A 12,988-nucleotide genomic window follows, 5' to 3' on the forward strand; every position below is an offset into this window, starting at 1 on the left:
TCTACATAGCAGTCCATCAGCTGTTTATTGCTAAGTGATCCAGAAGCAGTTCCAACGCCTGCCAAGGGCTCCACCGACACACAGTACATGCCCCAGTCGAAAGCGTCCAGCTAGCAGTTCTCGCTGTCCCACTCTGTTACCCTATCCTGCTCTGGTCAGCTCAGGTCAAGGGTAATGTTGGCAGCCAGCCCATCTCCTCCCAGAAGCAGGAGAGATTGGAGACATGTTTCAAATTTCTGCCCACCTCTAGTTTTCTCATCAAAGTAAAGCACTAGGTTGCACATTCAGTTATTGCGCTGCTGGATGGTTATTGTTTCCCCGAGTTTAAGCACAGACTCCCCGAGAAGTCCATAATTGTTGGATATCACCATAACTGGGGGAAAAAGTATTTGTCCCCGTCTGCACAACCACAGTAGGACAGATTCTGGGACATCAGAGGCAAAGGCCCCAGCTCACCTGGCTGAGGCCCAGTAGCCCCTGTTTGCTCATGGCCCACCAGACAGGATCTGGCAGCGTTACAATGATTTCAACCAGTATTGGAGTAGAGAAGGGCCACAATCTGTAAAGGTAACCACTGCCACAGCAAATTACATGAAGTATAGCACCGAAAACCTTAACACTGGGAGTTACTGCTTGCTGATGTGATATTTTCTTAACTACTTAAAGGATTATTTGTGATAGCTCTTTAGGTACTTTTCCCACCAACAACAAAGTAATCCAAATCATATCCCTCAAACCTGTTTTGAAAGTCTTGCAAAAAATCAGTATTGAGGACATTTTTATTAAATTAGATGTGGCGGTCATTATAAAGATAATGTTGAGAAGAGACAAGCGACTGTCATATTTGGGAATACATTTCATTCCAAAATAGAGTTATCCATTGAGACCACGTCACCTGCAGAGTGGTATTGTGCATTCATGAAACTCCAGATAACCAAACTTTGGAGTCAGGGAGTCAATTAAGTGCCTCCATCAGTAAGGGAATGACTATAGAATGCCAGCTCCATGTCCTGGTGATGCATCCACCTAGACTCCAATCGCCACTTAGTCAACTCTTCTCATGCATGTGTCTTGTTTCATCGTAGGTAACTTGTAGCATTTTGCAACATTCCTAAATAAACTTGAGCACCAGGCAAAGAATGTTAAATCCAAAGTGCGATCAGACTGGCCACCAATAATAATAGCTAGCCTACTCTTATAAAGAGCATTTTTAAGAATGTAATTATTGATAGCATCTGGTGTTGCTGCGTAACTCAAGGCACTCTTGACCTGGGAAGGAGGAGATGCAGTGATGAACAATCAATATTTAGCTGATCTTTAGGTTATACTCTAATCTCTACGATAGGGTAGGCCAGTGAACAAATTCAAGAATCTCTAATGTGCAACTGGTTTCCTGTGGAGTGATGGTGAGGACTAAACATTATTGAATCACCAAATTTGTGAGAATAAGCAATCAAGTGTGTTCTAATCCTGTTAGTAACAAGGGCAGCTACTTAAAACTGAATATGCATGGTCAAGTGTAGCATTACCAAGCTCCCAAGGCAAAAGAATATATAGCCGAGGGGATGTGCAGATCAGTCTTCGATTATACCTTGACAGCAGAAAGAGGTTTTGCTACCTCCTAATCATTCTGCCTTCTAAAGACTGACACCCCGTTTCAAAGCATATATTGAACACGTCGCCAGATGGGTTTGTCCCCGGCTGGTGTTTCATTGTGCTGCTCCTACTTATGGCCATGCTATGCTCTGCAAATTTTACCTTTATTCCCGATCAATGCCGATACAGTCCACAATATGTCTAGCATGAATTGGGAATCTGCACGACTAGAAGTAAGGGTAAGAACATTTATTTCTATGGTACAAAGCTTTTATTTTTTTTATTTAAATCGGTTGTGTCACTTTCACAGTTTTCCTCAATTGCCCTCCACACCACAACTAAGACTGTAAATCAAGTGGCTCAGTGGTTCCCAAACTGAGGAAAGGTTGTAGGATGTCATTTTTGAAACACACAACAAAATTTAAATACCTATATATGAACTGTACACGTTCAGCATTTAGGAAAGCAAAAATTAAGCCCTTTAAAAAAAAAATTCTCAAGTATGATGGTGGCAGAGATTTTAATGGGATCAATGGGTCTAAAAAGTTTGGGAAGCACTGCAATAGGTAAAACTATGTGAAAGTGTACTGTCAGTAGGGAGTGTGTAGTCAAGTGATGGCTACTATGTGTGGGACACACACGTGGAGTACCTGCCCCCGTTGACTATTCTTTATTCAAGATGCAGTTTCGGTCTCTCCAACTAAGAGGCAGGGGTCTCCAACTAAGAGGCAGGGGTCTCCAAACAGAGTTTGGAATATGACAATGCAGCTGAGGTACCTTAAAGGACAACTGTCCTAGTTTTCAAACACATAATAACGTTTGCTAAATACATTGTGAAAACCAGTATTCCTGCTTCCTCTTTTTACCAGACATGACCATGGGTTAGGGACAGACCTGAAGCTCATTTACTCTCAGAAAAAAAGTGAAATGAACCAAGACACCACAAAATACGTAAATAATCAGATCAATTTACAAAGGGAAAACACTTTACAGTGGATCATCAAACACAAATTTTGACAATGACATAAATATAGGCCTACAAAAAATAGCAGCCCCTTGAAGTAAACAGTATATTAAAAGCCGAAACAGCAATGAAACACACCTTAGCAAACGATACAAAACACCTAACCTAAGAAAAGTGAGCTCCTGAGATAATTCTAAAAGATTGGAAAAAACCGAAGAAAATAGCCACACAGCAAGACTGTAAAGTCCATTTACACAGTTTAGCTCAAAACAAAATGGAGAATTATATAAGGGCATGCATTGCATACTTTCCAAACGCATACATCTACCTGTTGAGGACAAAATGGCGCACAAGACCCCATGGAAGGTTCCATACTTGAAAAGTTACTGATTACTAGCTCTAGAACAATGTGAAAATATATGTCGGATTCAAAAGGATACGGAGTTTTTATAGCGGAGAGGCCAGCTTGAAGAGTTATAGTGAAGACCGAGTTATTCCCCAACTGGTGTAGTCTGTAGTTATCATATCGAAATTGCTGAATCAACATTCTCCACCGTGCGGGGTCCAGAAGATCCTGCATCAATTAAAAAACAAGTCATGTCACAAAACTGAGAAGAACAAAACGAACAATAGGTCCACAAGGGGAAACAGAAGGATGATATAGCATTTTTAAATTGAAGAAACAATATTTAGTTTAAATAAAATATACAGCAATTAATGAGAACATCTAATTACAGCCTGTTCCTTGTGCCTCAAAAATGTTACATCGAGCTACTTTATTTTTTAATTGTGAGGGTAAGTGAAATAAAGGAAATGTTACTTATCTACAACCATGGACTTGCCATGAAGTGCTGGACCAGGAAAATTGAAAGTTAGTTTTCTCCAAGTTTTCTTTTCAGATTTCATCTTCTCCAAGACGAGAATAACTCAGCCAAACATCCCTATGAAGCCTACAGTGAATTCGGCGCGCCACTGCTAGTGCTTAATTGGAGCCAGTGGTTGTCATTGGGGGCCGCCAGCACAAATTTTTGGGGACCGGCGCTTATTTTTCTGTATCCGACATTTCCAAGAGGAAGAAAGAGAAACATAAATAAAATTGAAAGACGGAGGAATAGAATGGCTAAAACGGCATCACAAAAGTGGACAAGCTCAAATTCAAAGCTTCTGCTGCTTTTCATCCCACCATAGTAAATGAAAATACTTCCTTTGAAGGAGAACAGGAAGGGTAAGAGATGTCCTCTTCTGGTGAAGTAGCCAGGCTACTTGCATTTTGTATATCAACATAAGTGTTATAAGGGGCAACAGTGTTATCCGCCTCAGAGTCATTTTTTTTCCCGTACGAATAAAATGTTTATCAGGCACGGCAAGGGCCTATGTTTAGGACCCAAACAGTTCTTCCATCCAGGCAAATATTTGGGCCCTAGAAAGGTGCTCTGTCAAGGGCAGGATATCAAAACATGCTCTGACGTTTTCTTCTACTAACTGAATGATTTCAGTAGACTTAAGGTTTTACAAGGGTTTGCTCCAAGGACTCCACCATCTGTCTCGACAACAAAGATGGCACTGACTAAATGGGTGAAGCTGCCTTGGCTGGCTTTGATGACTTATTAGGCACCAGGACAGGAACCCAAATAGGTGCAAACTTGTCAGGGTCAGAAGTGCTGGAGTCACAAGAATCTCAGGATTGAGTTCAACCTTAGGAACTGGAGCTCAGTCTACAAGCACATTACTGAACAAATCCAGCATCGCTAGCTGAAAGAAATTGACATGAGCAAGGCCAGCCAATGGCGCCTGGAACTCGAGCTTCATATTTTTCAATGTCTGGATTTTCCCAGATGACATCGAAGAGTCCAGTGTTCACACTCTGGATGGTTGAAGAAGCAGGAGGGTTTACTCAAGGAAGAAGAGGATTTCTACTTCCTCTGGTGCTTATTGTGGGAAGATCTTTTGGGGTGGTAAAGGAACGCAATTCCAAAGAATTTGTAAAACATGGTCCACGTGAAAGGTACACTGGTCATTGTCATATTGAAGGTGTGTTTTGTCTTGGGCTAATTGTTCCGACTCACCCTGATTTGTTTTATCGTATAGATTCAACTGGCGGACAGTTATTAGCTTAAGGCAGTGCTTCTGGTCATGCTTAATCTTCAGCTTGATGTCACCTTTTGACTCGGGCTGAGACTCAGTATGGCCCTCTCTTATAATTGATCCTACACTAGGGATCTTGACCATTTAGTTTGAATATAATATTAGGCCAAATTAAATGCGTGCTGAGGAAGAAAGGGTTGATATGCCTTAAAAGAGTCCTCATTTCTAGTTTTATTCATGACGGACTTTTGTTCCATAATAAATCACACAAGGGGTCACAAGGGGAGCGAGCATCTAACCAAAGACGTCATGCTCCCTAATATTATCAATTCACATATAGAGTACGTCTGGTATAAAATAGGACTAAATAGAAAAGGGAATGGAGAGACAAAGTTGTGTAGTTTTAAGGATGAGAACCCTCACCAGCAGGTGACATTCTTCATCATTGGGTTCCCTCCTCACAGCAGGACCGCGAGGTACCTGCTGTGGGCTACAACTCCACAGCCGGGGAGAAGCGGAGGTGTTTTGTAAAAGATGAGCAGTATCAGGGATCTGAGTGAGAGGCAGAGGGCAAAGGACTAACAGTTTAAAAGTCTCTCTCTCGTGGGCAAAAAACGTAATTTATTCTTGGGCCTCCAGTGGATAGGATTAAAAACAGAGCAAAAAACTGTGCGTCAATAGCGCAGTTCACTTACTATTAGGTCGATATGTTTATGCTCATATATGACTCAGAGTTCTTGGGCATTCCTCAGACCAAAGATAAAAAGTGTCACTCTGCACAAATAGTATAATAATAAAATATCTGCCTTGAATCAGTTAGTCAGATACAGAGTCGGGTGGCCCACCATTGGGGTCTCTTTCCACCCATACAATGGATCTATGTATGGTTCTCAAGCCTCTGACCTCTGCCTGTGTCATATCGCTGTGTCCCGATACGACCCTCAACTCGGCGGGTCTGCTGAGACACCAGGCCACTAGACTCTGTACCCGGCTTACTAATTCAAAGCCGGGCTCAATTCAGACAGCCACCCTAGGCTCGAGTCAGGAATGGACTGGATGCCAAGGAAATAATCTCAGTCTCATCTGAGTTGAGCATTAAGTAACTAGCATTCATCCAGTCCACCACTGAATTGAGACAAGACTTAAAAAAACTCAAGGATGATGGAGCATGTTCCTGAAAAGCAAGGAGGAGTTGAGTATCATCCACTTAGGATACAAGTCCCACTCCCCAGGACTCAACGGTTTTAGCTAGGGGTTCCAAGAAAATATTAAAAAGGGTGGGGCTAAGAGCCAAACCATGTGGGACTCCACAATCCAGGGGCTTTGCTGCAGAGGTGAAAGGAGAAAGAAAAACTGCCTGGGTACGCTTGTAATGAAAGATTTGAGCCGTAGCAGGGCTTGGTCTCTGATACCGATCTTTTCAAGCGTCTCGAAAAAAATAGCGCGAGAGACCAAATCAAATGCTAAGGAAAGATCCAAGAGCATTACCATGATAATGTCAAGAGTGTGACCAGCTTTGAGAGTAGGCACCTTAATAAGCAGTTCAGGTTAAAACCCTCGAAGGAGCTCACAAATTGCTGTGCAGATTTGTTGTTAAGGTCATACATGTTAAGGTTAAAATCTCCTAATACAATAAAGTTAGTATGCAGTGAAGATAGTTGACCTAAAGTGTTAGTCAAAAGCTGTAAAGAAGTGGTTTCATGCGGGCAACAAATAAGCATGCATGATACTGCGAAAGTAGGAGCTAAAATAATATTGATGGACACGCCTTCAATATTATTAACATTGTTACGTTTAGAGACAGATCAAAAAAAAATAGCGATGTATAATGGCCACCCACCCCCTTTTCTATCATCGCTATCAAAATGCTTCATAGAGAAGTCTTGGGGAATTGTTAGAGCAATATTGATCGTAGAACGGTATTTTAACCAGGTTGTGTTGAGGAACAGCAAATACCAGTTACTATCAATTAGAACATTGTAAATATCAAGTGCATGTCTAGGTAAAGAGCAACAGTTTAGAAGACCTGCAGAAAAGAGATTTCAGGAGAGGGAGAGATAGCAGTACCCAATCCGTCTTGTGTCACAGGTCCAAAGTCCTTATTAAGCAAGGGACTGAAATGTTTAAGGACTTCAAGAGAGAAGCCACACCCAGGGCAATTGAGTCCCACTCCTGGGTTCGCAAAGTACGTTCACCAACATGCACACACGATCAGGTGCGTAGCCATACTAAAACTAATTGATCTAGTCGTCCATATTGTGGAAGCAATATTATCCAATTTATGAAACTGTCGGATAAATAAAAGCTTATATTATTATCCACGCGCTCGGCAGGAAATGCAGATTTTGTTTCTCAGGGATGGAGTCCTAGGACCTTTGCTGCATTTAAGACTCCTTAACTAAAAGATCTGATGGCCGACCCCCATCATTGGTGCTGGTCACTCATGTAGGTTTACACTAGAGTTCGCTGCACGAGTGTCCAATGAATGGCCCTGCTGTTTCCTTCCGAGTTATTTTGAAAGTTTGGGATTCTGGCGGATTTAGTGATACGAGTTCCATATGCATTGGTGTTAGAGTTTAACTATTTAAGTCACATAAATATCAATGTATATATAATATAATGTTCATATATATACAGCGCAAACGAGGCGTCCAAACAACAGTGGAGCAGAGGGAGTGACTGGCATGGGGCAGAAGGGGTGAACTCTTCAGGGGTGGTCCGGCACCCAGGTGGTTGCCCTGTAAAGAGGAGATCGACGCTGGCCCTATTGTAGTATAATTGGGAATCTTGTATGTTCTGGGCTGCAGTATAGAGAAAAGCATAATCTGGGGGCGGAGGGGATGTGATGCGTTTGGAGCACATTTTTCCATTTCTTTTTCACTCCTTGCCTATACGTTGCAGTGTGGCTACAACTACCGTGCATTTTATGGTGCTACTAATGGAGTACTCGCTCAAAACTCCTAAATCGAAACACACTATTCATTTGTAAGTCTTCTCTGCCCCCGTTTTAGTGGGGTGGGTGCGCGGAGGTTATAGATTATAAGTAACAGGTATGCCTTGCGTACACGAGGTATCCGACTTTAGACATGTTAAAGAGACAATCTTATATTTATGGATTTATTTATTTTTACAAAATTGAAAAAGCAGCGCGAAACTTTAAGTTGTCCTGTTAGCTGGGCAAGTGTCTGCCGACTATAAATCCCAGCAGAAGCAGCAAATCAGCGGCCAGGATCACAGGGCCAACATTCCATTAGGTTTATAATTAAGATAATGGTAAAGTAATGGAAGGCGCGAGCAGAGTAATGACCAGCAGCAGCAATATAAATAGCCTAGACAAAGTTAGAACATTCATAGATATAAAAGGTGAAAACACCAAGTCCATTTATAAAGGACGGCCTCGTTATCCTGCCACAGTCCGCTCCTCTCGAAGCAAAGCTTAAAAAGAATAAATTCACAGTGTCAGGCGACGTGGCATCACTTATCTTTTACCGCCACCTAGTGGGAACGAGGAATAACTGTACCACTGCAGTATATTTGAGTACACAGATGCGGACTCGCCGGCAAAAAAAAATCGAGCAATCATAAAATAGGCGAAGGAAGTGCTCTAGTTTAATCAAATTCTAGAGGTTTTATAACAATCTGTAATTATCTGGTGTGGTATTTACCGAGATAAACGTTCGTGTTTAACTTCTATAACTGGAACCCATTGTGATCCCATATGTCCTGCCACTGTTGAAAAGCGCTCTGATGCCTTCGGGCCATGTAAATAAACCTCCATACCACGTTTGCAAAGGGTAGCGCTACAAAGTGCCGCCTTAACGCAACCCATTGCATTGCACAGCAAAGTTACTAAATCCTCCCACAATTCTATGCATAACAAGCATTTGCAATGCAATAGGTCTCGCATTTACGCGAGTTGGAGCTGTTGGTATTGTAAATGACAATGCGTTTTATTTATGTTTCAAAAACCAAAGCATAAATAAAAGGCATTGTCATTTACAATGTCAATAGATGAAACTCGCGTAAATGCGAGACCTGTTGCATTGCAAATGCTTGTTGTAAATCAGGTGTAAGATCGAGCCGTGCCAAGATGATGGTGAGGTTTCGGTCATTATGCAGAATTTGAACAGCTTTTCCAGTGCGCAAGACCAAAACTCCCAGTCTTGTTTGTAAATGGCTGCTGCAATGCAGCTGGGGACAGGGGCACTGTTGGGTCTGCTTTTCCGGATCAGATTTGCTATTCTCCTTGCATTGAAGGTGGTCGCATATTGGCTCAGTTGCGAACCAGCCCCAGTCCTCGTGAGGATTTCCAGCTAGTGGTGTAGCAACTTTAGGAAACCCTCCCGACGGTGTTGTTAGTGTAGACAGTTAATGGCTACAAAATTGTTAAAGTAGAAGATTGAAGAGGGCGTGCCCCTGTCCTTAGGAGGGATGCTGGTCTGTGCTGTGCGATGGTTCGGTTCCCCACCTGATTGCCGAAAGCTACTTGCCAGGTTAAGGAGGGGCAACGGAGGATCTTGTTCAAATTTCTTTTTATCCAGTGCCATAGGAAATCGAGGGTTTTTTGTAAAGGAGAGGCGCTATCCAGGGATGAAGAATGTTGGTCGATGGCGATCTTCTGCCCAACTGCAAATGCCGGTTTCTTGATTTTTAAAAAGCCCTCAATCGTTACTGTTTGACTAGTGGTTTTTTGAATCTTGGCGAAGTTGCAGATATTTTGGTAGAATTGAGTCTGAAAGGCTGATTGACCGTCTAACCATGCTGCTCTTCCTTAGCACCACTTGCCCTTCCCATAGAGGGGCGGGTGTAGGCATTCCAGGGGGCTGAAGTGAAGGATCTGTTACCTCCTCCCTGGTGGGAGAGAGGTTTGCACCTTCATCCTTCATAAACGCAAATTTTCACTGTTTTTTTTGGAGCCCCCTGCCATGCAGAGAAGATGTTGTTATGAGACAGAGATGATGGCAAGACTAATGTGGAGAATGAAAAAGAGCCTGTGCACCGGTTCATAGACGCGGTGCCGGTTTTCCTGAGAAGCAGCTCACTCGCTGATCAGCCAAGGTACTCCTCTGGCATCACTTTTCCAGCAGTTCCAACGGACCTTCTCGTGGCCTGTTCATCACTCACTGCGAACTTGGTTGGAATGTTCACTGTTTCTCAGAGTTTTTACGTCTTTTATGGTTATTAAACATTGCTGAAGGACAAGATACGCTAAACCTCCTGGGCAGCTGGGACGGAATTAGAACCGGCTCAGAGATTCCCTGGGTAGAGTAATGCTGAAGGATCACACACGTTCACCTTCAGGCCAGCCGGGACAGAATTACAACCGGCTGAGAGTATTAGATTCCCTTTATCTTCAACTTTGCCTCAAGCCCTGATGAAGTCTTGGGTCCACTTCCCAGACTAAACACGTTTTGGATGGGTGACCTTGCAAGATTAAAAGAACATAAAGAGAACTTCTGAAATGTTTATTGCTTCTTGAAATATTTGCATGACGTATATATGTGTTTTGTGATTGTTACACACATAGTACACACTCAACTATAGAGTTTAGACGTGTGCACAGGCAGAATGGTGGTTGGGTATGGCAGCTTGTATTTCTGTCAGGGAAGGGGCCGGGCTGCGGTTGCGGAATGGCGAAAGATTGCATGCGGGGCACACTGGTAAGCCCGCTACCTGCACTTCGCTCTAGCTGAGCCACTTCCGCAGTGCTCCGGGGGGGGGGACAACCCTGCAGCAGCTGAGTGCAGCCGCAGTGCTTGCAGGCTTACTCAGCAGGGATAGCACTCCTCAGACGGCTCTGGCAGTCACAGAGCTGCCCTCGACCACCTCCCCAGATGCTGAAAGCAGGAAGTAGAATCTCGGATACGCCGGAACTGGAAAACAACGTGACCAGCAGCAGTAGCCAACAAGCCTATTACCACATGAAGAGCGCTCTCACAGCGCCCAATCAGAGAGCCGGACTGGCGCGTGCAAGGCAGCGTGGCGAAGGTTCTGATAAGAAACTTCGTCATGACAGCCGTAATGCAGGCGAGCCAGTCTGGGTGGGCCGACCCAAAAAGACAAAGGGAGGCAACACAGATAGCTCATTTCCAATGGCGGCCACCGTTTAGCATAAACAGTGACGCCAGCCAATGAAAACGAGGGGCAGGGCTTAAAGCCCTTTTCTAAAAGTACTTATTAGCAATAAATCTCACCAAGCGAGCTGCGCATGTGCGCAGCAACGCTAGGCGAGACCTAAAAAAGGTCAATTCTCAGTAACACTAACGGATAGGGATGCCAGGGGGACTTAAGAAATTCCTGAGAAAGCCGCATCTTGGACATAGAGATCCTCTTCAAACCTCGGTAACTATAGATAGCCCTTTCTCCGGACCAAGGAAGCACCAGTGCTTCAAATGCTCTTTTCTCACCTAGACCTCAAAGTCCTGTGGCTTTTTCTCGACATGAAGGTACTGGAGCACTTTACACGAGCACCAGTTACAATAAACAAGGACAAATTAATTCATGTTTTTAGGTACCGGGAGAGTAAGTGATTTTGCACAGAATCACAGGAAGTTGAGCGAACACAGAGACTCAAACCTGGTTCCCCAGTACCAAACTCGGCAGCAGTTTCCCAGTACCAAAGTCGGTTGCTCTGGCCATTACGCCACACCACCACCCCAACATCTTTGCCTCGTTTGTGAGGAAAAAAGACGCCCTTCTCCTAAGAGCTCCGTCTCACGACATAAGGCACAGAGCATGAAGATGCATATCCAACAAATTCTTTCTGCCCCCTCAAACTTTGGAGTGATAACCTGCTTTTGGCATTTTTCGTTAAGGAGCCTGGAGGCTTCTCAGTACAATTATAGCTCGCAAATGAGTGGACAGGTAGACCGTCCTGGCCAAATTCCAAGAGGGAAATGCACTCCAGGGCAGCTGCTGACGAGAGAAGGCACACACTGGTCATCCCCTGGCGGGGTCCTGTTCTTAATTCTGTTTCCAAGATGATATACTGTCGCACTGTGTGATCCTGATAAACAGGGCTCCTGTTTCCACTTCCACTGCGGGGCTGACAGGCGCCTCGCTATATTTTACTCAGTTTAAACGCACCATGGTGGCCTCGAGGCCTCCGTTTTGTTCTTTGCAGACTGCAACCCTTCAATCCTGCCCTCTATGTTAGCAATGCGCGCATCGATCACATCAGATTACTTCTGAAAGCTCTAATGAGTCCCTCCGAGCCTATTCTTAGTTCGCACCTCCACATCCACTAACATTTATGACTTCACCCGCCATCATATGCCAACACAGCTACAGTCATATGAAAATACAGAGACCACCGATTATATGCCCTCCCACAATCTTACACATAGACATCATCATACACACAAAGACACATTTATGCTCCCACAGACAATATCCTATGGGCACAATCACCATTATTAACTAAAGCAACCAACTCCACTTGCCAAGCCCTGCCTAGGACACTGATAACTCCTGCTCCTCGATCCTGATCTCAAGCCCATACACGGGGATGCACAGTAACTTCTAGACCTCTAACAGCACTACTGAGTCACGCAGGAGCACTTCCTTCAGGACGTGAAGGATGAGAACCTGTGGATGGTCATCCTCTAAGAGCTGGGTATCTGAGCACTCACATTTGCGAGGTAAGACCCTTATCTTCTATTCCACGATCTGAATTTTCTTTTCCATGCCTAATGTGGCCTTCATCGCCACCTCCTTGAAGGCGTTGATTTTTTTATTTTGGATCCATATTTTAAGTTCAGCCACTTTCTTTTCAAGTACAGTGACCCAGGTTTCTGAATCCGCGGCTCTTATAGTCAAAGTTTCCAGAAGGCCCTCCATCACAAAACATCCTACGGTCTATTTTACCTAAAGTAGCACTCAGGCATTTTAGTGAGTACATAAACCCGGTATCACCCTTGTTCACATTGGCCTCTTGGATGGCCATTTCCGTTTCAGTTTTTTTCAGGTTTGCAGGCCCACGTCTGGAAGAAATCTGTTTCAGGCTAAATAACTGGCATTTCTTCTTTATACGATTTATTTCTGTTAATTCAATAGTTTTGTATTGATGTAAAAGGTATTGTGATGTTTTCATGTTCCAGCTAGTTGGAACGCAAGTAGCTCTAGGTTCCTTGTTTACTGTCAAAAAGGAACATTCCCTGATGGCCAGTTTGTTGTTTGACCAGCTGGAGAGTGTTGATTAATGTTGGCGTCCCTGCCTCAAATAAAGAAGATTTCTTGCCTTCAAGCAGAGGTCTTCGTCTTTCTTTACAACAGTAATTTGGCGATAAGCTGGTCAGCTGAAGTGCTGCGAGGATCTGGCTAGCCGTTGAGATGGTGATCCTT

The 12,988-nt window shown here is 43.8% G+C and overlaps 1 protein-coding gene across 2 annotated transcripts in view; it reads right to left on the minus strand.

Moving 5' to 3' along the window:
- MAEA (macrophage erythroblast attacher, E3 ubiquitin ligase) overlaps positions 1-12,988 on the minus strand; it is a 413,699-nt gene that overhangs the window by 14,043 nt on the left and 386,668 nt on the right. For both annotated transcript variants that reach the window (XM_078678642.1, XM_078678641.1), the window contains one exon: positions 3,001-3,134. In XM_078678642.1, the coding sequence (XP_078534768.1) occupies positions 3,001-3,134 (134 nt within the window). The remainder of the gene's footprint in view (positions 1-3,000; positions 3,135-12,988) is intronic.

Source organism: Lissotriton helveticus, chromosome 2_2, assembly GCF_964261635.1.
Source record: "Lissotriton helveticus chromosome 2_2, aLisHel1.1, whole genome shotgun sequence".
In the NCBI taxonomy this organism is placed as follows: domain Eukaryota; kingdom Metazoa; phylum Chordata; class Amphibia; order Caudata; family Salamandridae; genus Lissotriton; species Lissotriton helveticus.